At 63.4% G+C, this 26,479-nt stretch overlaps 10 protein-coding genes across 10 annotated transcripts; 4 read left to right on the top strand and 6 right to left on the bottom strand.

The window, feature by feature from the left end:
• Positions 1-58: 58 nt before the first annotated feature.
• Positions 59-2,158, bottom strand: COLE_05550 (uncharacterized protein; the record flags this gene model as incomplete). Its single annotated transcript, XM_018425859.2, has 4 exons — positions 59-186; positions 558-1,346; positions 1,385-1,979; positions 2,012-2,158. The coding sequence occupies 4 exons, from the start codon at positions 2,156-2,158 to the stop codon at positions 59-61; spliced, it is 1,659 nt and encodes a 552-aa protein (XP_018275290.2).
• A 520-nt stretch (positions 2,159-2,678) lies between these two features.
• COLE_05549 (uncharacterized protein) lies at positions 2,679-4,560 on the bottom strand (the record flags this gene model as incomplete). The annotated part of the gene is made up of 4 exons (XM_018424527.2): positions 2,679-3,118; positions 3,154-3,911; positions 3,943-4,224; positions 4,259-4,560. The coding sequence occupies 4 exons, from the start codon at positions 4,558-4,560 to the stop codon at positions 2,679-2,681; spliced, it is 1,782 nt and encodes a 593-aa protein (XP_018275291.1).
• Positions 4,561-5,549: 989 nt separating this feature from the next.
• COLE_05548 (uncharacterized protein) lies at positions 5,550-8,707 on the top strand (the record flags this gene model as incomplete). Its single annotated transcript, XM_018424528.2, has 2 exons — positions 5,550-8,483; positions 8,546-8,707. 2 exons carry the CDS (start codon positions 5,550-5,552, stop codon positions 8,705-8,707), a joined length of 3,096 nt encoding a protein of 1,031 aa, XP_018275292.1.
• A 1,731-nt stretch (positions 8,708-10,438) lies between these two features.
• Positions 10,439-13,561, bottom strand: COLE_05547 (uncharacterized protein; the record flags this gene model as incomplete). The annotated part of the gene is made up of 3 exons (XM_018424529.2): positions 10,439-11,993; positions 12,029-12,962; positions 13,000-13,561. 3 exons carry the CDS (start codon positions 13,559-13,561, stop codon positions 10,439-10,441), a joined length of 3,051 nt encoding a protein of 1,016 aa, XP_018275293.1.
• Positions 13,562-14,083: 522 nt separating this feature from the next.
• COLE_05546 (uncharacterized protein) lies at positions 14,084-16,897 on the top strand (the record flags this gene model as incomplete). The annotated part of the gene is made up of 9 exons (XM_018424530.2): positions 14,084-14,456; positions 14,507-14,598; positions 14,643-14,683; positions 14,721-15,801; positions 15,835-15,991; positions 16,024-16,095; positions 16,128-16,488; positions 16,526-16,595; positions 16,631-16,897. 9 exons carry the CDS (start codon positions 14,084-14,086, stop codon positions 16,895-16,897), a joined length of 2,514 nt encoding a protein of 837 aa, XP_018275294.1.
• A 143-nt stretch (positions 16,898-17,040) lies between these two features.
• On the bottom strand, positions 17,041-18,417 carry COLE_05545 (uncharacterized protein; the record flags this gene model as incomplete). The annotated part of the gene is made up of 2 exons (XM_065626417.1): positions 17,041-17,916; positions 17,998-18,417. 2 exons carry the CDS (start codon positions 18,415-18,417, stop codon positions 17,041-17,043), a joined length of 1,296 nt encoding a protein of 431 aa, XP_065482228.1.
• Positions 18,418-18,647: 230 nt separating this feature from the next.
• COLE_05544 (uncharacterized protein) lies at positions 18,648-19,333 on the bottom strand (the record flags this gene model as incomplete). Its single annotated transcript, XM_018425628.1, has 2 exons — positions 18,648-18,904; positions 19,060-19,333. 2 exons carry the CDS (start codon positions 19,331-19,333, stop codon positions 18,648-18,650), a joined length of 531 nt encoding a protein of 176 aa, XP_018275296.1.
• An 854-nt stretch (positions 19,334-20,187) lies between these two features.
• COLE_05543 (uncharacterized protein) lies at positions 20,188-21,187 on the top strand (the record flags this gene model as incomplete). The annotated part of the gene is made up of 2 exons (XM_018425629.1): positions 20,188-20,243; positions 20,290-21,187. 2 exons carry the CDS (start codon positions 20,188-20,190, stop codon positions 21,185-21,187), a joined length of 954 nt encoding a protein of 317 aa, XP_018275297.1.
• Positions 21,188-23,619: 2,432 nt separating this feature from the next.
• COLE_05542 (uncharacterized protein) lies at positions 23,620-24,719 on the top strand (the record flags this gene model as incomplete). Its single annotated transcript, XM_018420565.1, has 5 exons — positions 23,620-23,756; positions 23,795-23,991; positions 24,026-24,060; positions 24,091-24,376; positions 24,418-24,719. 5 exons carry the CDS (start codon positions 23,620-23,622, stop codon positions 24,717-24,719), a joined length of 957 nt encoding a protein of 318 aa, XP_018275298.1.
• A 94-nt stretch (positions 24,720-24,813) lies between these two features.
• On the bottom strand, positions 24,814-26,419 carry COLE_05541 (uncharacterized protein; the record flags this gene model as incomplete). The annotated part of the gene is made up of 3 exons (XM_018424531.2): positions 24,814-25,841; positions 26,123-26,225; positions 26,327-26,419. The coding sequence occupies 3 exons, from the start codon at positions 26,417-26,419 to the stop codon at positions 24,814-24,816; spliced, it is 1,224 nt and encodes a 407-aa protein (XP_018275299.1).
• Between the last annotated feature and the right edge of the window lie 60 nt (positions 26,420-26,479).

Genomic DNA, 26,479 nt, shown 5'->3' with positions numbered 1-26,479 from the left:
ATGGACGCCCGTCGCCCCACCAGCCATTGCCTGCCAGGACACTCCCTCCCTTGTACCATCATTCTACTGTCTTCATTTGTGTACCATTGGTTGTCATGCTATCAGATTGAGTACTATGGGTGGTGTCGTAATCGCTTTCCACCTTTTGGAGGGATGAGGCGGGAATCCAGGATGCGTCTTTTCCGACTTCAACGTCTGTTCTGGGATGTGACACTGCAGATGCTTCACTGTGATGCACACTGGGAGGGCCAGCTAGGAGGGCAGCTCGAGGGCAGCTCTGCTTCATGTCTTCTCGGTACCAACAGCCGCCCACCTGATCAACCCTCTTGATATTGTACAGCCCATCGTGGGACCCTCTCCTCGTCGCGAGACCACCCCATGATTCCAGCGTCCCAAGCACGCACGCACGCAAGCATTCAGCGCGTCGCTCTACCCCACCGTCCCACAGCCCCTGCTACCACCCCGCCGCAAATGCAATGCAATGCGATGCCATGTCTATTCTGTTACAACTCGCCCTTGTGCGCCGCGCTGCCCAACAACTCGCTCGCGGCGCGCACACACCCGCCACACCCCCTCCTCACCGCCGCGACGACCGACAGCGCCGCAGCACCCAGCCACGGCCCCCACTCCCTCTCGCGCGCGGCCATGCGCGCGGCCTCCCGCTCCGCAGCTTTGCGCGCGACGCGCCCCGGCGCCGCCGCCGCCTCCTCCGCCTGCGTGCGCGCATATATCTGCCTGAACTCCTCTACGGCCTGCAGGCTCTCCGTGACGCGGTGCAGCGTGTTGAAGAGCGCGACGACTTCGCTGCGCTGCAGCAGGTTCGGGTTCGCGCGGGGATCGAGGTCGGCGTCGTCGAGCGCAAACAGGATCTTGAGCGCGGGTCCCGAACCCGCCCACCTGCATCTTGCCCCACAGCCGGCATTTGTCGCACCCGACACAGTCCATGATCGCGCTGACGTTGCGGAACGCGCCCTTGAACTGCTCGATGAGGACGGGCGCGTCGGGGCCCGCGAAGAACGCTTCTTCGTCGAAACCGGAGGCGAGGCGCTGTGCCAGCCCGATTACGCCGTCGAACTCGGTGCGCGTGCGCGCGTCGGACGCGCGTTGCGCGCGCGTGCATTCGTTTTCACGGCCGCGCGGCGTGATCCCGATATCGTACGCGCGGAAGTAGGGGGCTGCGCGCGCCACGGCGCGCAGTAGGAGCACCGCGTTGAAGTAGACGTTGGACAGGCGCTCGGGGTGCGTCGCGACACGGGAGACGAAGCAGTCCAGGTTAGGCGCCCACTCCCCCGTCGCTTGGTCGAGGTAGTCGGCGCAGATGTGGATCGAGATGGACGCGTGCAGGCCTGGCGTCAGACACTACTGCGCAGCGCAGCAGACTCACCAGAAATCAGGCGGTAGTAGAGCTTCTTCTCCTCGCACAGGTCGGCGTCTTGCGGCGCATGCCCCGCTTGGAGTGGGTTCAAGCCCATGCCGGCGGCGCGGGAGCGGCCGGGAACGACCTTGCCCTTGCGCGCGGCTTCGATGACGCTCTCGCTCAAGCCGAAGCAGTTCTCCTGGTAAATTGCGCGCCAGACGTTGTGCGCCGAGTCGCCCGCGTATCCCGTAAACCGCTCCGGGTTCTCGATGAGGTCGATGTACTGCCCGTCCGGCGTCGCGTCGTCTTCGATGAAGCAGAAGTCGTCGTCGCGGAAATAGCACCCGTTCACGCCCTCGTTGACGTCCGTCAACACCACTTCGGAGAGCGCCGCCGTCCGCCACTTCTCGGGCACGTCGGCCTCGTCGATCGTCTCGACGCCGCACGCCCGGTTCATGCACAGCCCGTTCTCTCGCCAGAACGGGCATTCCCGGTACAGGTCCACTTTGTAGTACCGGAAGAAGGGGTGCGACACGAGGCTGTGGAGCGCGGGGAAGAGGTCCTTGTTCAGTGCTTCGACGGTTTCGTACGCGCAGTTGGTCGCCTCGATCGGCCCGGACGGCTGAGGTTAGCTCCGACATACATGGGGCTCACGCTGCAGTACCCCTCCGTCTTGCCTTCGAGGACGTTGCGGGCGACCTTGGACTCGGGCTTGCCGCCGTCCCAGAGCCCTGCGGCGACGAGGAGCGGCAAAAGAAGAGCGGCGAGCGCCACCATCGCGAGGCGGAGGCGGAGCCACATGGGCGGGGAAGTGGGGAGGGGGGTTTGTTGACGTAGGGAGACAAAAAGACGGAGAAGAGAGCAGAGGGCGCGCCCTCGCGGTGTGTTTGAAGCGTAGGCGAGAGGGACTGGGAGTATGCACAAGTGAATGAGAGCCACAACAACAACTGATTGCCTCGATGTCGCTGACTGATCTTTATGAGCCGCGGATCGGCCTCCACGCGTCCCTTTCAATTATTTCCCAGGCACGTTCGTGGATCAATCTAGCTCCGGGCGAGGGTCGAAGGGCGTCGGCCGACGGAATTGTCAGTGGCGATGTCGACATGTCCGCGCCACGTCGATGCTGGCGCGTTCAGAGCGGCAATGATCGATGCTGCAAGGTTGTATTACTACTGACGCAGCGTCATTGCTGACGCGGCGTTAAGGTGAAGCATGGTGCTCGAGTCTATGTCTCCCCACACCTTAGTCAGTGGTGACCCCACGCGGCCTGACATCATTACATCTGCAGTTTACACTCGCTTGCCTCCTCTATCCCCACGCACTACGGGTCCGGATACGGGAGCGTCACATCATATGGCGACTCGAGGTACCACGCCAGATCGCGGCCCTCGACCTCACGCCGCGTCCGCCCGTTGCCGAGGTACGCGAACCGGTTGTTGCTGTACTCAATGTCCATGTCCTCGTACCGCGGCTCGGCAATCATCTCAAAGTAGTGCAGCCTGCTTCCGGGGTGTACGGCGACGACGGGGCCGTCGACCGTGCCGTTCTTGAACCACGAGCTGCAGCGGTCGCTCCACGCGGTCGTCGCGAGCTGGCTATTGCGGTGCTCGTTGAACTCGCGCACCGCGGCCTTGGAGGGCGCGATCGCGCGGATCGGCTCCACCTGCATCTTGCGGATCACCTTCATGATGTAGTGGCTCATCTTCTCCATGCAGGGGAGGATGGAGCCGTGCGCGACGGGCGACGACGGGCCCAGCGAGACTACACGCGTCAGCGGCGCACCCCGCAAAGCTTACTGAAGTAGTTTGGGTGCTCGTCGACCATGACGCCCATGTACGCCTCGGTGGGCTCGGTCGCCCACCGCTTGGCGAGGTCGGCGCCGTTCCGCCCCGTGAAGGGGAAGCGGGGCTTGAGGCTCACGTCAAAGCCCGTCGCGCACACGATCGTGTCTACCTCGTGCAGCGTGCCGTCGGCCGTGACGAGCCCGCGCTCCTCCACCCGCACGATGGGGTTGCTCACCACCTCGACGTTGTCCGCCACAAGCGCCTCCAAGTAGCCATTGCCGGGCGTGGGGCGGCGGCAGCCGACCATAAAGTCGGGAATGAGGAGCTTGGCGATCTCGGGCTTGGAGGCCAGCTTGGCCTCCATCTGCGCCTTGCTGACCGCCTTGGCCTCGGCGGCCTGCGGCGTGCCCTTGGTCACGAAGAGATAGCGGCAATTGATGCTGCTCTCGATGCCCTTGCGGTACTCGAGCCACTTTTGGGGGTCGGCGTCAAACTCGGCCTTCTGCTCGGGCGTGTAGTCGAAGTTTGTGCCGCCCGGCCCGGCGTACTGCGCCGCGAAAGCCGGCGTGATCCACACCGGAGAGCGGATGAAGCACTTCATGTGCGACACGAGCTTTTGCAGCACCGGGACAATCTGCACCGCCGTCGAGCCCGCGCCGATGATCGCCATTTTCTTGTCCTTGAAGTCGTAGGACTGGTCCCACGCCGCCGAGTGCACCAAGTGTCCCTTGAACGAGTGCAGGCCCTCGATCGCCGGCCACTTCCACTTGCTGCTGTCAGCGGAGAATGAGCTAGACATACTTGAGTACGCCGCTCCCATTGAACAGGAAGTCTGCGCGGTCCTCAAACTCGCCGTCGGGCCCGCGTACACGCACGACCCACTGCGCGGCCTCGTCGTCCCAATGTGCGCTCATCACCTCGTGGCTGGTGCGGAAGTCGCCGCGCAGTCCAAACTTGTCCACGACCATGTTCATGTACTCGTAGATCTGCTCTGAGGATGAGTAGAACGACTTCCACCCGCTCCACGGCGCCCAGCTGTACTGGTACGAGTGCGAGGGCACATCGCAAGCGCACCCTGGGTATCTGGTATCAGTGGACGCAGGGCGGCGACGCGCACCGGTTCTCCAACCACGTCCCCCCCAACGTGGGGTTGCGGTCGTATGCGACGTGCTCGAGATCTGTCATGTGCGTTTTGAACTGGAAGGCGAGGTTGATCGCGCTCGCCCCGCCGCCGATCGAGATGACGCGCACGCGCCGGCGCGTGCCCATCGTAATGTCCGGGAACGAGTAGGGCTGGGAGCCGTCCCCGTCCCACCGCGTCGCGCCGTGCGCGCTGGCGCCTCCGCCGCCGCCTCTCGTGCTCCCGTTGGAGCCGTTGGAGCCGTTGATTCCGTTGGTGCTGTCTACGTCGCGCGTCATGGTTTGGTGCTTGAACAGTGTGCGTCGCGATCGCTTATAGCTGGACCAAGTGGCGAGCCAAGACGATGCCCACACATACCTGGAGAGCTGGAGAGGTGATAGCCGGATGCAAGCCGAGATCGGCGACGTCCGAATCCCGTGACAACAATATCTTGTCTCGGTCACAAAGATGACAGAGCAGGGGTACGTGCAGGCGTGTAGCCGGTCTCGGCCGCGCTCGCTGGTTACCTACGGCGCCAAGGGCGGCCATAGAAGCAGCCCCGCGTGCCATCGACGTTGCTATTCATGCGACGCCGACGCCAGTGGCTGCGCGACTTCGCTCTGAGTCAGCCGGTGGAGGTGCCGCGAGAGTGCGGGGACAGCACAGCTCAAGCCTGGAACGTCGCAGGTCGCAGAGGCGCAGTGGACCAAGTCAGAATCTGCGTGGGAGAGGGCAAGCTCTGGCACCAGAGCCAGAAAGGACGGGAGGCTTGATTCTGTGCGTTCAGAGCGCTCCATCTTCAAGACATCCGAGGCGGCGTGGGGCAGGATCACATGATAGCCACTCCACGTGGCGATGGCCGAAGCCTTGGAAAAGATGGAAGCCGACGACGACGATCAGACAATCCGGATCGACCAGAGCAATGTCCTTTGGTTCCACGGCTCTGTCGCCATAATTGGAATGTGGCGATATGGCGCGGAGCGGATTGGGAGTGAGGATTCGGAGTCGCACGACAGCTGAGGTGAGCCTATCTGTGCCTCCCATCTACGCTGGCTGGAAAATCCAGAGGTGGGCGTTGTAGTAATCACGCAATCAACCGCCATTTCGCGGGCCTGGAGCGGCTCAAGTCTCCTCCGCCGGCGACGATTCGGGACGATGAGAAATGGCGTGCCCACGCGAATGCTCCTCCCTCGCTCATCATGCATCTCTCGTTAAAAGACTAGTTGGCGCAGTGACGAGCATCCGTTTCTCTCTCTCCACCCCCTCCTCCCCCTTCCACACACTCACCATGGCCCCCGTCGCCATCTCTAACCCGCCCTTCCCGGCAGGCGTCAACGCCGCCAAAGCGGCCGCCCTTGGCAACGGCAACGGCAACGGCAGCGCCACACCCTACTCGGCCACTTCCACGGCCGTCTCCGAGGCCGGTGACAAGAGCCCCAAGCTCGCCTCGCCCAAGGCCGAGCCCACCTCGCTCGCCGAGGGCGTCACACTTATCCCCGGCGCGCCAGGGTACGTTGACCAGCTCGTCGCTGCCAACGCTGCGCTCCCCTCCACTGCTCCCGGCGCGACCGTGTACGCTTCGGGCCTCGAGGTCCTTGAGGCTTTGGCGGTGCAGAACTCGTCCGCTGTGTGGGTGTACGACGACGCCGTCGAAGTTGGATTCGGGACCCGCCTCGCGGCCTGGGACGCAGACGACCTCCCCGCCGCCGCAGGCAAGGTGCACCCCGTCGAGACCCGTGAGGGCGCGGGCCTCGAAATTGCCGGGTACGCCAAGAAGGCACCCGCCGGCAAGATCTCGGTCTTCGCCTCCGCCACCACCCTCCCCTACCTCGCGGCTAACCTCGCCAAGATTGAGGGCGATGTCGTGATCCACGTCGCAGCCACGGCCACCGGTGCCGACCTTGAGCTCACTGATGCCCTCGCCGAGGCTGGTGTCCTCAAGGCCCTCACGCAGCTGCCTGAGGAGTGGGACGTCGTTTTCTCGGCTGGCGTCGACGTCATTGCCACTGGCGCGCACCTGTATGGCGCCGAGGGCAAGGTCGTGCACGTCGTCGAGTCGACTTACGCCGCGCGCGAGGTCCAGTCGTACAAGTTCCCGGCAGCGGGTGCGTACGACGAGTTCGTCGTCCTTGGTGAGGGCGCCGACGTCCACCTCGCCGTTGCGTCCCACGCCGCCTCGACCATCGCCGGAGCCAAGGTCATCCTTAACACCCTCTCCCCCTCGCCCGAGAAGCTCGCCGCCGCGCTCCAGAGCAAGGCCACTGTCACAGTCACCGGCCCAACCATCTCGGATGCTGAGGCCCTCAAGGCCGTCGTCCTCGCCGCCCTTTACTCCGCCCCCACCTCGAGCTCGGCCAAGCTGCCAGCCATCAAGGTTGCCGTGACGCCCTCGACTGCGACTGCCCCTCAGGACGCCAAGGTTGTCTCGCTCTTCACCGCCCCCAAGGCACCCCTCCCCACCCTCCTCGCCCACCTCTTCTTCGCCTCGCCCTCCCTTGCCACCACCCTCGCACAGTACGGCGCTGTCACTGTCACGGGCACCAAGTCTGTGCTCGCTCTCTCGCAGGGCTCCGCTGTTCCTCTCGCCCCCAACACCCCCTCCGACCTCATCTGGGTGCAGGACAACGGTGTGTTCAAGGGCACCGACGTCTTCGCCACCGCCAAGGACGGCGCGACCGTCGTCATTGAGCTCCCCTGGACCGAGGAGGACCTTCAGTCCAAGCTGTCGGCGGCCGAGATCAAGACAATCCAGGACAAGAAACTCCGTGTCTTCCTCCTCGACCTCGAGCCTGGGAGCCCGCTTAACGTTATCCGCGAGCAGGTCGCCTTCCTACTCCTTTACACCGGCTCGCAGCGCCTCCCCAAGGGTGTCTGGAAGGTCCTCGATGCGTACCATTCCGGCCAGCTCGGCCGCGACCAGGTCGAGGAGGCCCAGGCTGCGCTCTTCGAGATCCCTCCCAACGTCCTCTCCGCCCTCGAGGTTGACCCCGAGAAGCTCAGCAAGATCAAGGACGCGTGGACCTGGGACGCCGTTGCCGGCGAGCCCGTCGTTCTCGAGGCCGACGCCTTGCCCAAGCTCTCCTCGTGGGAGCTTGCCGCTCGCCACATCCTCTTCCGCGAGGCTTACGCTGTCCCGGACTCGGGCGCCAAGCTCACCGACGCCGACGAGGTCTCGACTGGTGTCACCGCGCTCTCGCCCGAGCTTGACGAGGAGACGTTCCTCGTCACCGTCAGCGAGAACCGCCGCCTCACTCCCCTCACGTACGACCGCAACATCTTCCACCTCGAGCTCGACACCAAGGGCACGGGCCTCAAGTACGAGATCGGTGAGGCGATCGGCATCCACGGCTGGAACAATGCCAAGGAGGTCGAGGAGTTCATCGAGTGGTACGGCCTTGACCCCGAGGCAGTGGTCACGATCCCGCACCTGGACCGCAAGGGACAGCAGACGACGCGCACTGTCTTCCAGCTCCTGCAGCAGAACCTGGACCTGTTCGGGCAGCCGGGCAAGTCGTTCTACGCGGACCTGTCCAAGTTCGCGACCAAGCGCGAGGAGGCGATGAAGCTCAAGTTCATCTCGGTGCCGGAGGGCGGCGAGCTGTTCGCGCGCATGGCTGAGAACGAGACGGTCAACTTTGCCGACGTGCTGCGCGAGTTCCCGTCGGCGCGCCCTTCGGTCCAGGAGCTCATGGGCCTCATCCCCGAGATCAAGCCGCGCCACTACTCGATCGCCTCGGCGCAAGCTGTCGTCGGCGACAAGGTCGAGCTCCTCATCGTCACCGTCGACTGGGTCGACACCAAGGGCCGCACCCGCTACGGCCAGTGCACGCGCTACCTCGTCGACCTGGCCGTCGGCGCCAAGGTCACCGTGTCCATCAAGCCCTCGGTGATGAAGCTGCCCCCCAACCCGACGCAGCCCCTCATCATGGCCGGCCTCGGCACGGGCGCCGCGCCCTTCCGCGCCTTCGCCCAGATGCGCGCACACCAGATGTCCCAGGGCATCGAGGTGTCCACCGACAGCTCGTACTTCTTCGGCTCGCGCCACAGGTCCGAGGAGTACCTGTACGGCGAGGAGCTCGAGGCATGGCGCGACGCCGGCGTCATCGGGAACCTCGGCCTCGCGTTCTCGCGCGACCAGAAGCACAAGATCTACATCCAACACCGCATCAAGGAGCACGGCCGTGTCCTCGCTAAGCAGCTGCTCGAGCAGGACCCGAAGAAGGTGAGTAGCGGCTCTCGGCCGCAGTACAATCCAGTTTGCTCAAAGTACAAGCTGACAGACAGCAAGCCGCGTTCTACCTCTGTGGTCCTACCTGGCCCGTGCCCGACATTTTCAACGCTCTCTGCGAGGCCCTCGTCGAAGAGGGCAACATGTCGCGCGAGCAGGCTGAGCAGTACCTCGAGGACCTCAAGGAGTCGGAGCGCTACGTGCTCGAGGTGTACTAAGCCTGTCGTCGGCGGATATTGTTGTAGTAGTCAAGCATATACAGCATAGATGGGTGCGATGCATCTGGGTTTAGCGGAGCACAGTTGGAGCGAGCAAACTCACAGCAGAAGCACGTGACGGTGATAAGGGCATCACGCGTCATCCTCCACATCTGATTTCTCGCGTTCTCGACAACATCAACAGCCAGAGGCTTGTTCCTCCTCCGCGTCTACAGTGAATCAGACGCACAGCTGCTGCGAGACACCTGCAACGGCGCAACGCCTGTTAAGCCGGCTTATCTACCTACACACCCGCCATTCGCTACTTCCTCAACTACCTTCTGCTGACCCCCCTCCATGGCGGCGCGCCCAATATACGTCACGCTTCCCTACAACCCCGATGGCCCCGAGATGCTCGAGCAGTCTCCGGGCGCCGGCAGCAGCTCCGAGGGCTGCTCTACGTCCGCCACGATCCCCCCCATTACATTCACCAGCGGGGAGTTCCACTCGCTCGAGGACGCGCGCAAAGCCGTCAACGCGCTGACGCGGGTACGTCTCCCCCTCTCCGCCTCTAACCCAGCCCCTCGGGTTCGAAGTCAACTTTTCGAGCGTCAAAGACGGCAAATACTGCAACCTCGTGTGCCACCGGCACGGCGCGAACGGCGCCTTCGGCGCGCGCGGCACCAAGCGCCCGCGCGGCACCAAAGCCACCGGCTGCCCCTTCAAAGTAAACTGCAAGCTGCGGGGGGGGATGTGGCTCGCGACGCTCGCACACAACACCCACAACCACGCGCCGCAGCCCGCAAGTGAGCTCCCGCAGCTGCGGCGCGAGCGGCTGCTCGCGCTCCGCGCCGACATCCACGAGCGGCTGGTGGTGCGCGGCGAGGCGCCGGCCGCCGTGCGCAGCTTCTTGCGCAGCGCCGGCGTCGCGCTCTCGGACAGCGCGTTCGCCAAGGCCGTCGCGGACGCGCGGCGGGCTGCGCGCGACGCGCCCGCCCCCGCCCCCGCGGAGACGATGCTCGCGTTCACGCCCGCGACGCCCGGCGGAAACCTCCACACGCTGTATATCCCCGCTGCGGTGGCGCGCGCGCTCGCGCAGGAGTATGGGTCCGAGGTCGCAGTCGGCGACGACAGGCAGTTCGGGCCGTACTCTAAGCCGCGGGGCGCGCAGCGGTGCGGGTACTGCAAGGAACCGGGGCATCGGATTAACCAGTGCAACGCGTATGAGGAGAGGCATGGCCAGCCGTATCAGGTGTCGACGAGGAAGCGGGCGTTGTCGGCGTCGTCGGAGTCGTCCGCGGCGCCGGCGCCGGCGGCGAAGACGATGAAGGCGGCTTCTGCCGCAGCCACTGCCCAGCCACCACCGACGGACACTGTTTCAGCTCCGGCGACTGTCCCGGATCCTGTGCCGCTGCCGGCCCAGCGCCCGGAAATGGCGGGCCAGAGCAATGCCTTCCACCAAAGCGTCGATGTTGACGTCTCGTTTTTGGAGCAGGCGCTCTTCGACATGCCGCCTGATCAGGCGCAGGCGTACCTCGACTTGCCACAAGGCCAACAGCCTACGGACTAATCGATCTGCGCTCGATGCACTCTACATTGACCCTTTAATCAGATTCTCTGCTCTCTCAGCCACCGATCAAACCCCCATCCACACTGTACAATGCCCACATGACATCCCTATCCCCACCCCGCCGGCATCCCGCCCACAGATGTTTGCATTTGTTCGTCCCGACATTAAGAGTATAATTATGCCTATGACCACGGTGCGCGCCACCCGTCGTTGCTTTTCCCACTAAGCTCGTTAGTGATCGCCTTGTGCGCCGACATGAGGAAGTCGGCATACGACAACGCATCGTTGTTGCTGTCCTCGACGAGCATGTTGGCGAATTCAATCTCAAGCCCGTCCCTGTCCTGGCGCACGAGGAGAACCGGCAGCTCGTGCCCAGCAAGCCGCTCGAGGTGGGTGAGTATGTTGCGGACCTGTGTGCTGAGAAGCGTCGGGAGCTTCGGCAGGCGCGTGATGCGGACGTCGAGCTCGTCCGCGTTCTCGACGCCGTACAACTCGTCGATGACGCGCGGGTTGACGGCGCCACCGAACCACAGCATAGCGATCTCCCCATTCGAGAGCAAGTATGCGCCGTCGGCAACCATCCACACGTGACTGGCACGCATGAAGCGAGGGAGGCGCAGGCGGCCGTTGGGGCCGGGGAAGCCGTACTTCTCGTCCAGGTCGTGAATGGCCATGATTCTAGGGTAGAGTGAGGACATGATCGCAGTCGTGCCCGCGCCCTTGGCCACGCGGAGGTAGTGGGAACGCACGTCCGCGACGACGTTGCCGCCCTTGAGCGGCTTGGCCTTGACCATGCACAATGTGAAGATCGGGAGCAGCTTGAAGCCCTCCGGCAGGATGAGCTGCCCGCTCTGCACGGCCGGCGCACAATGCGTGCGGTACATCAACAGCACACGGTTGCAGCGCTCAATGAGCTGCCGGCGGATGTCCTTCAGGCGCTTGACAGGCAGTTGCGTGACAGCCTCCTTGTAGAACATGGTGACGCTCGCATCAAAGTCGGCATAGCGGAAGACATTGCCGATGAGGCCAGTGATCCTCAAGCACAGGTTTAGGAGACGCACTCGGCGCTCACCACTCGAGCTAGTGTACAGCGCTGCGACCTGCACGTAGGCCATCTGGCGGTCGTCGAGCTTGTGGCCCTCGTGCTTGAGTGTCGCGACAAAGGCCTTGGCCTCGTCCATTGTGCCGAACTCAAGATCCGTTACAGAGCGCTGGAAGAAGTTGCCAGTGTGCTCGGACACGCGCAGGCCGTTGGAGCAGCGTACCCGGACAAGCACATTGTACGCAATCTCACGCGTTACAACGCGCTTGATCTCGTCGTGCAATGCGTCTCGGTCGCGCACGGGCGAGTATTTCGGGTGGAAGAACGTGTCACCGCCCGTGACGGCCGAGAGCGCAGAGACGGAGGCCAGATCCATAGCGCGGTCGGGGAAGACGAACGTGTTGACGCCAATGCCGATCTCAGCAAGTTCGTCAGCCGTCACCCGCCAGAAGGGGTCGGCTGGCGAGAAGAGCTGTTTCTCCTTGTCCGTGCCCGCAAGCGACGACTCGTCACGCGGCTGCAGCTTACCGGGGCCAAGCTGCGGTAATCCTGACAAGAAGAAGTTGATTTGGCCACCAATCGAGCGAAGGCCGTCCATCGTGCCCTTGATCGCGGCGCCAATCGCGCAATAAGGCCCGTCTGGCTGCTGTTCATACATGTTGGGGATAAGCGTGAGGAGGGTCTCGATCTGCGCCCTGCTACATCAGCCATGTCTGTAGCCAGCACTCACTTGGACTCCTGCGAGTCAACGAGGAAGCCGCCGACCATGGGGCAGAACATGTCTTCGAGGTCTGACACGACCAGCAGCTGGGGCTGTGGCAATGCCGGGCTGAGGCTCCAGAACCCGACGGACTGGCCGACTGTCACAAATGCGACGCGCTCTCCCTGTCCGATCACCTCCTCGTCCTCCTCGTCTCCATCCTCCTTCTTGTCACCGTAAAGGGCGCGTCGGATACCCTCGCAGATCGAGCGAACGATACCACGCTGCGCGCTACCAGTTGTGACGTCGATAACAAACACACGGCCGATAGGCACTGGACGACGGAGCTTCCTGCCTTCCTCCTTCGGCTTCTTGCGATGCCCAGGCTGCGGTGTGTTGCCCCTGCTGGGTGTCTGGCCCAAACTCGACTGCAGCGCACCAAGAAGGTCGGCACCGGTCGTCGCGAGGGCATCTCCTGCGTGAGCCAGTGCGTCACTGTTGTCCTCAAAGATGCTCCCTGCTGGCTGAGGGAACCAGTATTCGCGCGGGGCCAGGAAGTCAACGGTGCCGTGCTGCAATTCTGGTCGCTCGTTGTGGTCAACACGCTGTCCCATAGTCGAGAGCTGCGAGAAGTACGAGTGAGAGACGACATTGTCGGCGCCACAGAGATTGCACACCCACTTGCGGCCACCATCGACGAAGCGGACCCAGGGGTTGATATAGCCGCGGCACTTGTCACAGCGGGGTGGACCGACGGCCTCCTCTCCGCTGGGGGAAGGGGGTGGGTCGAACGCGCTCTGGCCCGAAACCCAGTTCGACACGAGCGGCACAGGTGCCTCATCGTACCGCAGCGGCGCGAAGGGCTGGACAACTAGCCCAAATGGTAACGCGGTTGTGTCCAACAGCTGGTGCGTCGAGGGTATCGTCGGCAGCGTTGCACGGATATGCCGTGGGAGGGAGTTGCCTGATGTCAGCCATTCTGCAGCAAGCAGTTAACCCACCCTGGTCGACGCCACGGTAGTCAGTCATGGCGAGGGGAATGAGGCCCTTGGTGTCGCATGAGTGAAAGTCCTCGTCATCGTAGAGATTCTGGTCGAGCTCCTGGCCCTCTATGGGATCAGGCATCTGGGACGGGTCGATGCGGATCCTGGGACCTGTGAGCGCCGGTCCAGCCGAGTGCGGGGGCGGAGGGATGTGGTTCTCGGGCGGGTAGTTGAATGTCGAGGGCGGGGCGGGCGTAGCCGGCTGTCCACGGAGGTGGGAGCTGTGGGGCGCGGGGACATGATGCTCCTGTGGGGGCGCGTAGGGACCTGTCGGCGCGGGCTTGCACCGGTCATCAACCTGGTGCAATTGTGGTCCGCGCGGATCAACATAGGGCTGCTGCTGGTGGCCATAAGACGCGTCATATGCTGGCTGCTGGTTGCCATACCCCGGCGCGAAAGTGGGATTGGCTTGCTGGAGTGGCTGGGCGGTGCCAGGCGGGGCTAAGGGCTGATACTGCTGGGCCTGGTTCGCGGGCGCCGTGAGAGAGGGGTCGACGGCGTATCGTGACCGAGGGGGCATGGTGGGAGGAGTGAGAGATGAGAGAGCGATATCGAGAAAGGAGAAGGTGATCGCGATGAATCGCCGTCATTTGCCCTTCTGCCGTACACGTCGCGCATGCCACTCTACATTTAATGTGGGAGGATGAGACAACTAAACCCACGTGGTATCCACTGTGGTGCAGTGGGTGGGTGGCAACATGACGTCGCGTCCCCGCCGCCGCACTGCCTGCTTGCCGCGCGTCGGCGTTGATGCTCTGCTCACCATCACTCTCTCCACCGTCTCTGTCGCACGAGTCTCCCTTCTATTCATAGCCTTTTAAGATACACACCAGCTTTTGAAGAGCCTTTGATTCGTCATCCGGCCGCCCCTTCATCCGATCCGGCCATCAACAAGTAACCCAACTTGCTCCGTGAACCGTCATGGCCCGCATAGATCCTCAGGTGAGTGCGATTTGCGGCCGGACTAACCCAGAAGACAGCTACGGGAGCGGCTCGCCGAGTTGGAGTACTAAATGCCTCTGTCAGGCGTGGGTCTCCAGCAATGACCTCGCGTCCCACAAGCGCCGGAGCGTCCACCACTCCCGCGCAGTCAGGTAATCTCCCCGCCACCTCTGATCGCGAGCCTTCCTCCGTTGCCGGTGACCGCCAAGCCCGTCTTATCTACGTCAAGAGTCATGTAGCGATTCACCCAACCCAACACCCTCGCGACAACATCACTGGCCTGTTGGGCCTGGTGGAGGTCGATCGTGAGGTTCCGCAGGCGCCAGACTCGGGCGCCTCCACTCCCTCCTCGGGCAAAGAGATTCTTATCGTGTGGGTGCCGGACGAGCTGTTCAAACGACTACCCGACGAGGACAAGCGCAAGTACGAGCGCATCGAGGGCCGCCCACAAGGAACGCCAACGGAGGAGGACGGTGAGTTCCGCCCTCCGTGGCTGTGCAGCTGCGCACCCAGCTGACACCAGGTTTTGTGTTCGTCTCGCTTCCGGCTCCGAAGGGGGAAAAGTATGCATTTTCCGTCCCCATTACGAGCATTTACAGCATTCTAGTTTACTCCGTGAGTTCCGCTCCAGACAAATTGCGCAGCGCTCACTTCCTCAGCCTAGCCGAACGTACTACTGGTATGGCTCCGCTACCTTCAAGTAAGCCTCCTCATCGGGGACGCATTGCTAATGTCAGCCTGCTGGGAGGCGTCTCCTTACCTACTCTCTACTTCCACGATGACCAGACCCCGCTTGCAACTACTCAGAACCCCAATGACCCCTCTTCATCGCAGTGGGGCTTCCCTCCATTCCTCAAGGTATTCCACCGACACGCCACACTACTTCGATCGCGCTTGATTACCCCGACCAATAACCGCGGTGGCGAGCTCTGGCTTGTCAACCCCAGCAAGGCGGACCGCGAGGTGCATGAGGCCGGATATGAGGAGAAGGGCCAGTGGCACGGTGGCGACCAGACTCCACCTGGCGCAGCATATCCTCCACCAGCTACACCGTACCCAACCCTCTTCTCATCATCAGCAACATCTCCCCGGGACTCGCTTCTTGTAAGCTTGTCGAACATCACCAACATGGCCAGGCACACTGCTCAGAATGTGCTCAACCACCCGCTGGCCAAGCCCGTCGTTCCGCACCTCCCTCCGGCATTCCGCAGCTTGGTACACGCTCCGGGCGAGTGGCAGAGCAGCGTGCCGCCTAGAACAGGCAACTCTAGAAGTACTGATGTGGCAACTGAGTTTGAGGCAGCCCGTCTATACCTCGCGCGCTGGGCGCGCGTGGTCGCCGAGGAAGGCGAGCGGTCGCGCCGCGACGAGCTCGCCGCTCGTGCTGGTGGTGGCGACGCCAGTACCGAGGATTTCACTTCCCTTGGTGTATTTTCGCTCCTGCCCGGTAAGCGCAAGATGTCCAAGCCAACGCGCCACCCCGAGCGTCCAATCACTGCTGAGGAGTGGGACGACTTCATCGCCACTGGCAAAGATGAGCAATTTGTCCGCCAGGAGATCTTCCGCCGCGGATTCTCGGACATGCCCAATGACCAGGGTGCGCGCCGCCGCGGTTGGGAGGTGCTCCTCGGTGTTGTGCCTTGGTCGGTTGAGCTGGGGCCTTCGGGCCTCGACCGGTTGTCGCAGCGTGCCGAGCGTCGTGACGAGGTCCTTCGCGGTAGAAGAGAAGAGTACGAGCGCCTGCATCAGGGGTGGCGTGAGAAGACGAAGAGTAATGAGACGCCAGACAACTGGAAGGAAGAGTGGCATCGCATTGATGTGAGTATGAGTATCCGTTACAGCTGACAGCAGGTCGACTGTCGTCGGACAGATCGTACTCAGGCCTTGTATGCGGTATTACCAGAGGTCGTGGCTGCGGGCGACGAGGAGAAGGAGGGCGGTGGCGCCGGTGCGGACATCTGGTCGCGCGACGACAAGGAGGAGGAGGGCGGTCACGCGTCGTTGAACCGTAAGCCAGCGCGAGGAAAGCGCTAACCGCAGCTCACATTGCCGAGCTGCGTGAAATTCTCATGACCTACCATGTCCATGCGCCTGACCTAGGCTACGTGCAAGGTAAGCTGAAACGAGGCCTAGACTGACCGCAGGCATGTCGGATCTCCTCAGCCCAATCTACTGCGTATTCGATGGGTCTGCCCCCGAGGCGTTCTACGGCCTCATCGGGGTGATGAAGATGATGGAATCCAACTTCCTACGCGACCAGAGCGGCATGCGCCGTCAGTTGAGCACATTGCAGCAGCTCATCGCCTTGATGGACCCGGAGCTGCACGCACACCTGGAGCGCACCGGATCGCTTAATCTCTTCTTCTGCTTCCGCTGGATCTTGATCGCGTTCAAGCGCGAGTTCAAGTTTGAGGAAGTGATCCGGTTATGGGAGGTGCTGTGGACCAACTACTACTCGGACAACATGGTGTTGTTTGTCGCATTGGCGGTATTGCAGAGCCACCGGTGGGTGCTAGGTGTTGATAGTGGGCGCTGACGGCAGCGACGTTATTATCCGCTACCTGAGCGAGTTTGACGAGGTGCTGAAGTACGCAAACGACCTTACGGGGACGGTGGGTCGGGACCTAAGGGTGGAGCTGACTTCCAGATCGATCTCGACACTACCCTCGCCCAGGCCGAGGTGCTTTTCCTCTCCTTCCGCGACATTGTGTCGGAGATTGACAAAGAGAGCAGCGCCGACAGCGAGCTCCGCCAGCGACGCGGTTCGCCAGCTGCGTCCGCGAACGCGACTGCGTCAACATCAGCGTCCTCGACAGCAGTGGAGCAGCGACCGACAGCGCGCACCGTCAGCCCCGAAGTGCGCGAGCTGCTCCGCTGCTGGACGCCCGAGACCGTGTCTGAAAGCCTCATCTAACACCAGTTGTTTCTTTGTATAATGATCACGATGCGTTCCGTACATCTGGCCGGGACCCATACTGAGATCTCTGTAGACTAGCGCGCATGATTCTCTAGTAGCTCTTGATAGTCTGATAGACACGATACGCGTCATTTCGGAGCTTATCGTGGGGCCAAGGGTGTCAACGCCAGTCTGTCTCCGACTCTATGACACAGGATGACTAGCCCCCAGGTCTGCTCATTCAAGGATGGGTGAAGTATGCATGTATACAGTGTCCGATGCCGTCTACAGCTTGCCGCGCTGATACGTCCACCAGATTCTGGGGGCGAGCTGCCAGTCGTGCTTGGCAAGTTCTGGCGCGAACACATCAAAGTCGGCCTTCTCCAGACGGTGGAGATATCGCTCGGCGGGGACAGCAGCCAGGAAGATGGGCATGCACTCCTTGGGCACGACCTTGCCGTTTGTCTTTGACAGGTCCCTGCGCGCCGTAATGAGCTCGTCCATCCCGCGCGTGGCGATCTCGAACAGCGCGTCGCGCAAGCCTGGCGCTGCCGCCCCGCGCCGGAACACCTCCTCGTCCACGAGCCCGTGCCGCCCCGCCACGTCTGCTGGAATATTGAGCTGCCGTTTACCGATGAGCGAGGGGAGGGCGCGCAGCATGCTCGCCACAGAGAGGAGGTGCGCGACATGCGAAAGCGTGTGCGCGATATGCCCCGTCTCGGGGTCCGTCGGGGGGAGGACGAGCGGCAGCGGGCCCTGCAGTAGTGCGCCGCTGAGCGGCGAAAACGTCGCGAGGTGCTGCTCGAGGGTCGCGCTGGCAGGCGGCGCGGCGAGGTTCTTGGCCTGGCGTCAACGCTGTCAGCATTCTTACGCACCCGCACTTCGATCAGCTGGCCCAGGTAGTAGCGCTGCACGGGCCGCGCGGCGTGCACGCTCGCAAGCGCGAGCGCGACGGGGTGCTGCGGCACCGGCTTACCCCCGAAAACGGCGGCGAGCGCGTCGCGCCAGAACTGGAAGCGCATGGCCGCGATCGCGGGCTGCGACACCGTCGTCGTCACGAGGTGCAGCTCGAGCTTGGGTTAGCACGCTACCCCCTGGCGTATTCGCGCACGACTCACGTTGAATGCACGCATGGCCAGCCACCACTCCCGCTCTCGCCGGGGCCAGAAGTAGCTCGTGAGCCATGCATCGGGGTCGAGCCGTTGTACGAGGGACGCGCAGTATGCTGCATTGTCGCCCGGCCCGCCGGCGCCGACGGGCGCATTGAGCGGCGCGCCGGGGGTGCGGTGCGTGCGGCCGCCGGCGGTTGCCGTCTCGCGCGCGCCGGCCGGGTTGGCGGGCGATGGGGCGTGGGAGGCGGCGGTGGAAGAGGGGAAAGAGGAGGACGACGGGGAGGCGGAGGCGGAAGTAGAGGCGGAGGAAGAGGATGGAGGCGCGTGCGGGGTCGAGCAGCCGGCGTGTGCGGCGCGCGCGGAGACGCTGAGTGGGCGGGAGAGGCCGGCGCGGAGGTGACGCGCGAGGGCGGGGCGGGGTGGCATGGTGAGTGGGTTGATGCAGATGAGAGCGAGGCGGCGAACTTTTATGACGCCGATTCAGTGATGGTGACATACTGCCCAGCCAACCACACCGACGGCGTTGGTCCTACATCCCCATCTCATCTCACGGCGCCGCACGGCGCCGGCGACAGTACGCGACAGTCAGCAGAAAAATGGCACTATGCTACATCGTACATGCTCGTACATGCTCATGGTCTGGTTTGGGCTGACGCCTACTCGCCTTCAGCCTCGTCAAAGCTCAGCATTTGCTTGTTGGCCTTCTTCTTCTTCTTCTTTGCCTTGTCCGTCGTCTTGTCCGTCTTGTCGTCTTGCTCTGCCGCTTCTCCCACGAGCTTGCGCTTCGCCTTGTGCTGTATTGGCCCAGGCTTGACCGTGGTTGTTGATTCTTTTGCTGGCTCTTTTCCGATGGATGCAGACGATGGCTTCACACTCGGCTCGGCTTCAGGTGATGGCGTCCGCTCGCCCTTTGCTGCAGTCAGCGAAGCTGTCGTATGCTTCCGCCCCCCCCCCCCCCCCCCATCGTCGATAAGCCGGGCTTCGACCCGCCCCGAGCGCGTCGCTGCGACAACGCTCTTACGTCGTGTACGCGCTTTGGGTCCGCGCCGACTCCGCATCTCAACTCACCGCGCCTCCGCTCCCGCGCGACCTCGTCCGCACTGAGATGCCGCCCCTCCTTCAACACGACAACCTGCGGCCCGTCCTCGTCCCCGCCAAATTTCTTGTCCCAATCATCCTCGTCGCTGTCCTCGGCCCACTCGCCCTCGTCGGGGCGTGTGGGGATCGGCTCGCGCTCCGAAGGCGGCGGCTGGCCAAAATTCGCGAGAAACGAGGGCTTCTGCGCGACATACGTGAGGCCGTGCGAAATCTGGGCGCGGGAGGGCTCGCGGCGGGGCGGCATGGGTGAGGAGAGGTTGGGCAAGAGATGCTTTTGTTGTTGTCGGGAGAAGTGGAGGGGTTATCGAGATAGGGGACAATTCAAATCGATGGAGTGTGATGATGCGATTTTGAATTCACCGACGCTGCATCCGCCGATATGAGTCACAACTGCTTCCCATCCCCCGTCTTCGGTGCTCTCGCTGCTCTCACTGACAACTGACGTGCAAATACTCACGGAAGCTGGCCGCAGAACGCGCCTTTGGCTGCTGTTCTTCTTCCAGCCTGCCCTCCCATCTCCCCGGCGTCGACGCCGCAGCACGCTGGCGACTCCGCTCAGCATGGCCTGAGCGCGAGGAGGTGCGGATGCGTCGCAGCCGTCGGTGAGGTGGTAGGGACAGTCGGGGGGAAACCCCGCGAGGGTTTGGCCACAAGGCGCCGGCACCGGCGTCGCGCCCACCAGCCATGAGCGGAGGTGGGTGAGTGTCAGAGGGTTTTGTAGAGCCGCTCTGGACAGGTGGTAGGTACATCGGCAGCTCGAGACGCGCACACTGTACCTCACGCCCATTCCACCGCCGATGTGCCGTAGTCGTAGGCCGAGCACTCTGTGACCAGGTGCGACATGCTTGGCAAAAGCGCGTCGGCATTTGACGGACATCTGCATCCCCCGCGCTCGTCGATGCACACTGTCAATGAAGTGCTACTTGGAGAAACATTCCGCACCAGAATAGCGATGACCTCATCTCCATACTTGCATCGCCGCGTATCGCCGGACCGCCGGACTTCCAAATGATCAAGACGAGCCATTATATAGTCTCAAGCGATGCAGCGAGCCGCACCCATCACATCACCTCACACTCACACACACCCCCACACACAATGGCCACATTCGCCAAGTCGTCCTTCGACGCAGCAGGTTACCTCGCCTCGCGGCCGTGCGTTGCCACTGAGCACCTGACACGGAGACTCCACTGACTCCAGAACATACCCCGCGAAGCTGTACGACCTCATCCTCGCCTACCACCGCGGGGGGCGGGCTCACGCGCTCGACATGGGCTGCGGGCCAGGCTTTATGGCGGTAGCGCTCTCGCCGCACTTCTCGCGTGTGTCCGCGCAAGACCCGTCCGAGAAGATGGTCTCTGTCGGCCTGCAACCCGCGGACGGGCACATATCCTACTCGCTCGGCTCGGCCGAGGACATGTCCGCGCTCCCCGCGCACTCCGTCGACTTGGCGGTGGCGGGCCAAGCGGCGCACTGGTTCGACCACAAGCGGGCGTGGAGCGAACTGGCGCGCATCCTCGCGCCGCGCGGTACGGTCGCGTACGTCGGCTACGGCGAGATGGGGGTGACGGGGCACGCGCGCGCGTCCGCCGTGTTCCGCGACCTCGTGCGCGGCGACATGGGCGCGTTTTGGCCGCAGCCGGGGCGGAGTATCGTCGAGGGGCTGTTGGACGCCGTGCCGTTCCCCGTCGCGCCGGCGCTCGACGCGCGCACGGAGGCGAGACTCGCCCGCATCCCCAGCCTCGAGGGGGGGATGCCGGTCGCGGCGCGTATCCGCGAGCCGGAGGCGGTGGACGGCGAGGGATGGGACGCCGCGAGCGCCGTGCGGCTCAAGGGCTCGACGGAGGGCGCGTGGGCCTTGCGTCGCCGATGGAGCATGGATGAGATCGAGGCGTATGTCCGCACGTCGAGCGCGTATCATGCGTATGCGGCGGCGCATCCCGAAGACGCGGCGAGGCGGGGGAGAGGCAGGGACGACGGGGACGTGGTCGAGCGGCGCATGGCGCAGATCAAAGACGCTCTCACCGAGGACGGGTGGGACGGCGGCGCGGTCGACGTCGAGTGGCCGTTGGTCGTCATGATGATCCAGCGGTTGTAGGATATGGGATGTTAGTGCTCGCTGTATGGCTCGGCGGGCTGTATCATCCGGCAGCGCCGGCGTCAAACCCTAGCCACGCCAAGTCGCAACTTGGGCGCTTTGGTAAAGCCAGTCGCGACGACCTCTGGTCACCGCGCTGCCAAGGTTACGTGTCTATAATCAGCCCGCTGCGATTCGAGCACGCAGTCAGGACCAGCGCTCAACAGCGGCGAATACGACGCGCCCCGCGCCGCGCTCGCCCCTGGCGGCACCGCCGGGAGCTACAGTAGATACCTTTATTGCCCTGGGTGAAGCTGTGCGGCGGCGGGCGGCGAGGGATGGACCGCCGTGCACACGGGTCACTTGGCGCCTCGGAACGCACGGACTGAGGACAGTGTTTGCCGAGTGCAAGCGAGTAGATCCATACAAGCTTAGAAGGGCGGAGGACTGGCAGCAGGTGCGCTGTGCGGCATGTTCGAGGGCAACGATCCGTGTCGTGTTCGAGAATTCGAGACGCGGTCAGGTCACCATATAACATCTGGATTGTGCGCCGCCGCTGAATGTATGAATGTAGCGCTGCAGGCATGCAGGATCGCAGCCTGATGACCTGGAGAACGAATTGTGGCTGGTGAAAGTGAGGTTTGCAACGACAGGTGTGGCGTGTGGCACTTGCAGTGGCGACAGGGGTTTGCCAGCCAGGCACCAGAAGGCGCACAACTCTACAGAAGCTACACTCGGTTGCCAGGTGTAGTGGGCATAAATTACAGACCAGAAGCATGCGTTGTTCCGGCACATTCGCAACTGCTTCAAGCACATGGATGCAGTAGACTGGCCAGTCTGGTCTGTAGGGGGGGGGAATGAGTCAGACTGGCGACGGGACAATTCACAATCGCAACCAAACACGACACACTCATCATCAATCATCTGGACAGTACAGTCATCGACAGTTCACCTCCCATTCTCTCGACTCTCACATCCACTCTCTATTCTCCACTCTCTACTCTCCACTCTCTACTCTCTGCTCTCCAATTTCCACGCTCTACTCTCCGTATCCGCCCTTCATCTTCCTACCACCATGCAGGACCCGACCATGCAGTTAGAGGACCTACCACCGTATCTTCTTACCTTCCCCCGTGGCGACTATTCTCACGCGTGCGTTCTGGGGCGCAAGCTCCAAGGCGTCCATGATGCCTGCGTGGGATTCGTGCTCCGCGATGGTGCGCGTCGCGCCACGCGCGCCTGGTCCACCGCTCAGCGAACAGGCAAATGGGCGTTGGTAGATCAACGCTGCTTTTACCTCGCCGTGCTAGACAAGGTCGATGAGATGTTAGTGCTACACCAGGAACAAGAGCTGACAGCAGAAAGTGCGAGCGACGGCGGTGGTGTCTCGACTACTCCGACCAGCTGTGGAATAGGCGCCCGGCTCCTATATGGCCAGTCCTCGGCTCGACGTCGCGGTGGTTCACGTTCATGGACTCGCTCATCCTCATCGCGTACAAGCTCGCGCTGGACGTTTATCCCTCCCATCGCGCTGCGCCGTCGTTAGAATCCGTTCGTGCCGTTGTTACACCCCTGTCTCGCTGGCTTCACGAGTTCATGATTGGCACCCGGTATTATTCATTCTCAAGTCGGCCGCGCATCGACGTCAAGGCCGTGCTCGGCCAGTTCGCCCCACGATCTGACAGCAAGGCTATCGACAGTCTCACCAAACCTTTAAGCCGCCTGAGCCTCTCCCACGACACGCGCCCGCAGGACGAGCTCTCACAGCGCATGGGCCGCCTGAACATGTGATTCTTCGCGACATCCCCAATCCAGCCGCCCTCCGCCATCCACGCATCTCCTCGCCGAGATCCGCCAAGCAACACTTGCTCATGTCGTAGATGTATGCATGTATGTACTGACGTCCTCAGGATAGGAGGCAGGCGATGAAGACCCCAAAAGGGTGCGGCGACGTCTTTAGGGGCGGTTCTGCAATCAGCACGGGACGTGAGAGCCATTCAGAACCGTCCGTGTTGAGGGCATTGAGGTCGATGCGGGGGATAGCAGTGAGAGATGTTCTGGAGCCATGGACAGATGAGCTTTGAGTGAGTGTGACAGCAGCCTGTATCAGTAGTGCTTCGGCAGCAATGCCGAGATGATGAAGGTCAGAGGCTGCCGCAAACCCAGCAGTCAATGACGCTGATGGGCTGGCTGTTCAACAATCTGACAGTTGAGGACTGCAAGAGTTGAGTTGCTTGACTGGGTGCGGAGCCGTGAGCTTGGGGACAATACCTGTAGTGCGCTGCATGCCCAACCGCCCGATGCGACACACTGCGGTCGATTCGCCATGCCAAAGACATTCAGGCCGGTTTCATCAGCTGATCGCGGAATGCCATGGCGACGACACGACGTCATCACCGCCGTGCGATCCATTCCATCACGATCTCAGCATGTTCCTCCCCTTGCTCGCCGTGATGCCGCTCGCGCTCGCCGCCCCGCGCGTGCTCGTATACACGCGCACCCTCGGCTTTCGGCACGACAGCATCCCGACGGCGATTGAGACGCTGCGCGCGCGCGGCCCGGGCGCCGGCGTCGCCTTCGAGTTCACCGAGTGCGTCCGCCGGCCGCCGGGGGACGGTCTGATGCCAGAGACGCTACGCTGTTCGCAGACGCGACGCTCGCGCGCTTCGACGCCCTCATGTTCGTCAGCACGAGCGAGGAGGTGCTCGACGGGGCGCAGCAGCGCGCGCTCGAGCGATACCTCCGCGCTGGCGGGGTGTATGCCGGTGTGCACTCGGCCAGCGCGTGTCTGTACAACAACAGCGTGTATCTCAAGGCTGTGGGGGGTGAGTCGGGCGAGGGCGCAGGGCGCTAAGCCAGCATACTTTGACTACCATCCGGACCTGCAGCCGGCCGTACGCCGCCGCGAGAGCACGCTGACGCAGACGTTTGTGCGGCTCGACAACACACACCCCGCAACAGCGCACTTGCCCGACAGATGGACGTTTACAGAGGAAGTATACTACTACCGCCAAGACCCGCGGGCGGTGGGCGCGCGCGTGCTGCTCACCGTCGACGCGGGGAGCTATGTGAACAACGCCGGGTCGCGCGGCAACTACACTTTCGGGACGCCGCACCCGATCGCATGGTATATCGAGACGCCAGAGTACGGGGACATGGGAGCGCGCGCCGGCAGGTCGTTTTATACATCGCTCGGGCATACCAACGAGAGTGGGTGGGGTGCGGCGTGAGGCGGCTGACGCTAACGCCAGCGTGGCAGGACGAGACGTTTATCGCGCACGTCCTCGGCGGGCTTACGTGGGCGCTGGAGGGCGCGACGACGCGCGCGTACGGTTCCGGCTTGGTGGGGAATAACGAGACGTCGGTACGCGCGTCGAGTTCCCCGAACGGAAGCGGGGCCGGGAGCGCAGCGGTGGCGAGCGGCACAAGCGGCGGGAGTGCTGCGACGCCGTCGGCGCCGGCACCATCGCAGTCCAGCTCGGGCGCGAGAACAATGGCAGCCGCGGGCGCCGCCGTCGGCGCGGCCGCTGCTGGCCTATTAACGTCCTTATGAGCTTGCTCCACCTGTGCTCCTAACCCGTTCGCCCCCACACCCCTCCCCCGCTCATTTATGCGATGCAACAACCGAAATGTTCACTACAGACACACTACTTGTAGTACTTGGGGGGAACGAAGGGCATGGGGCGGACGGTGGCGGGGCGAAGCTTCTTGCGGATCTCGATCTGGACGGGGGTGCCCTTCTTGTGCTGCCCGTTCTTGACGTATCCCATGGCGATGTTTGTGCCGAGGGTGGGCGAGGGGATGCCCGAGGTGATGACGCCGATCTCGTTGCCGGCCTCGTCAAAGACCTTTGCGCCCTCGCGCGCCGGCGCGCCCGGCACCTCGAAGCCGACGCGGCGGCGCTTCGGCCCGTCCTTGAGCTCGGCGAGGATGCGGGATGCGCCGGGGAAGTCGGCGGCGGCGCGCCGGTCCTTGCCGACGAGCCAGGCGAGGGCGCCCTCGATGGGCGACACGCTCTCGTCGAGGTCGTGGCCGTACAGGCACATGCCGGCTTCGAGGCGGAGCGAGTCGCGCGCGCCGAGGCCGATCGGCCACACGTCGGGGATTGCGAGGATCTGTTCCGTGATGCTCACGGACGCGTCGGGCGGCATCGAGATCTCGAACCCGTCCTCGCCCGTGTATCCGCCGCGCGCGATGTGGCAGCGCACCTTGTCCTTGCCGACGTCGGCGTACACGCTCTGCCCGAACTTGAGGGCCGTGAGGTCGGCGTCCGTGAGCTTGGCGAGCGCTTCGGCGGCCCGCGGGCCCTGCAGCGCCACGAGACCCCAGCCCTCGAGGATCTCCCAGGTGACCGCCTGGTCCGGGTGCGCCTTGTTCCATGCGTCGAGCTTGGCGGACAAGTGCGCCTTGTCCTCGTCGGCGCGGCCCGCGTTCGTTACCGTGTACCACTTGGAGCCGTCGGCCGTGAGCTTGGTCAGGATCAGGTCGTCGATGATGCCGCCGTCCTCGTTGAGGAGCACTGAGAGCGACGAGCCGTGCTCGGGGATCTTGTCGAGCGAGGTCGGGCACAGGCTGGTGAGGAACGCCTGGGCGCCGGCGCCGGTGAAGATGTGCTGCACCATGTGCGAGACGTCGAAGAGGCCTGCGGCCGTGCGGACGTGGTTGTGCGCGGCGACTGGGGTTAGTGGGAGTCTGATTGGAACGGGTTTGAGGCGGCGGGTCTGCAGACAAGGGGCCACAAGCGCCCCGCAAAAACAAGACAGCATAGTGAAGAGGGTAGTCGCCAGGCGAGGCGGCAGGCGCTGGTGCACCAACTCGGCTCTCGCCCAAAGACGACAGCCGTGGCAATCGCTGCTCACCCGACCTGGCCTCGCAATCAAGCCCTCGTCAATTTCTGCGAGCCTGCCTCCCCCACCGCCTCCCTTCCTCAAACCTCCCCCAGCGTTAAGCACTCACCCTGCCCGACATCGCCGTACGACAGCGGCATGTCGTACCCGGCAAACGGCACCATCTTGGCCCCGCGGTCCACATTGAGCTGGTACAGCGGGGTGCGCTTGTTCTTTTGTCAGCGGCTGGTCTCATAATAGCTATTGGCAGCGGTGGGAACGTGGACGCCGGCGCCTCCGGACACTACCCACTTCGTTCAGGACTCGGACTCACCTCGTACATCGGCGCGCTGGTCGCGAGGCCGCGCAGGACAAGACGGCCCGCACGGGGCGCGACACGGAGGGCGGTGGCGGTGCGTGAGAGCATGGTGGATGGAGCCGAAGAGCGGTCAGCGGATGGGACGTATATGTGGCTTGGAGAGGTGGA

The sequence above is a fragment of the Cutaneotrichosporon oleaginosum genome, assembly GCF_008065305.1.
Source record: "Cutaneotrichosporon oleaginosum strain ATCC 20508 chromosome Unknown ATCC20508_contig05, whole genome shotgun sequence".
In the NCBI taxonomy this organism is placed as follows: domain Eukaryota; kingdom Fungi; phylum Basidiomycota; class Tremellomycetes; order Trichosporonales; family Trichosporonaceae; genus Cutaneotrichosporon; species Cutaneotrichosporon oleaginosum.
Note: the sequence above shows the minus strand (reverse complement) of the source record. Positions and strands in the feature narration are given on the sequence as shown.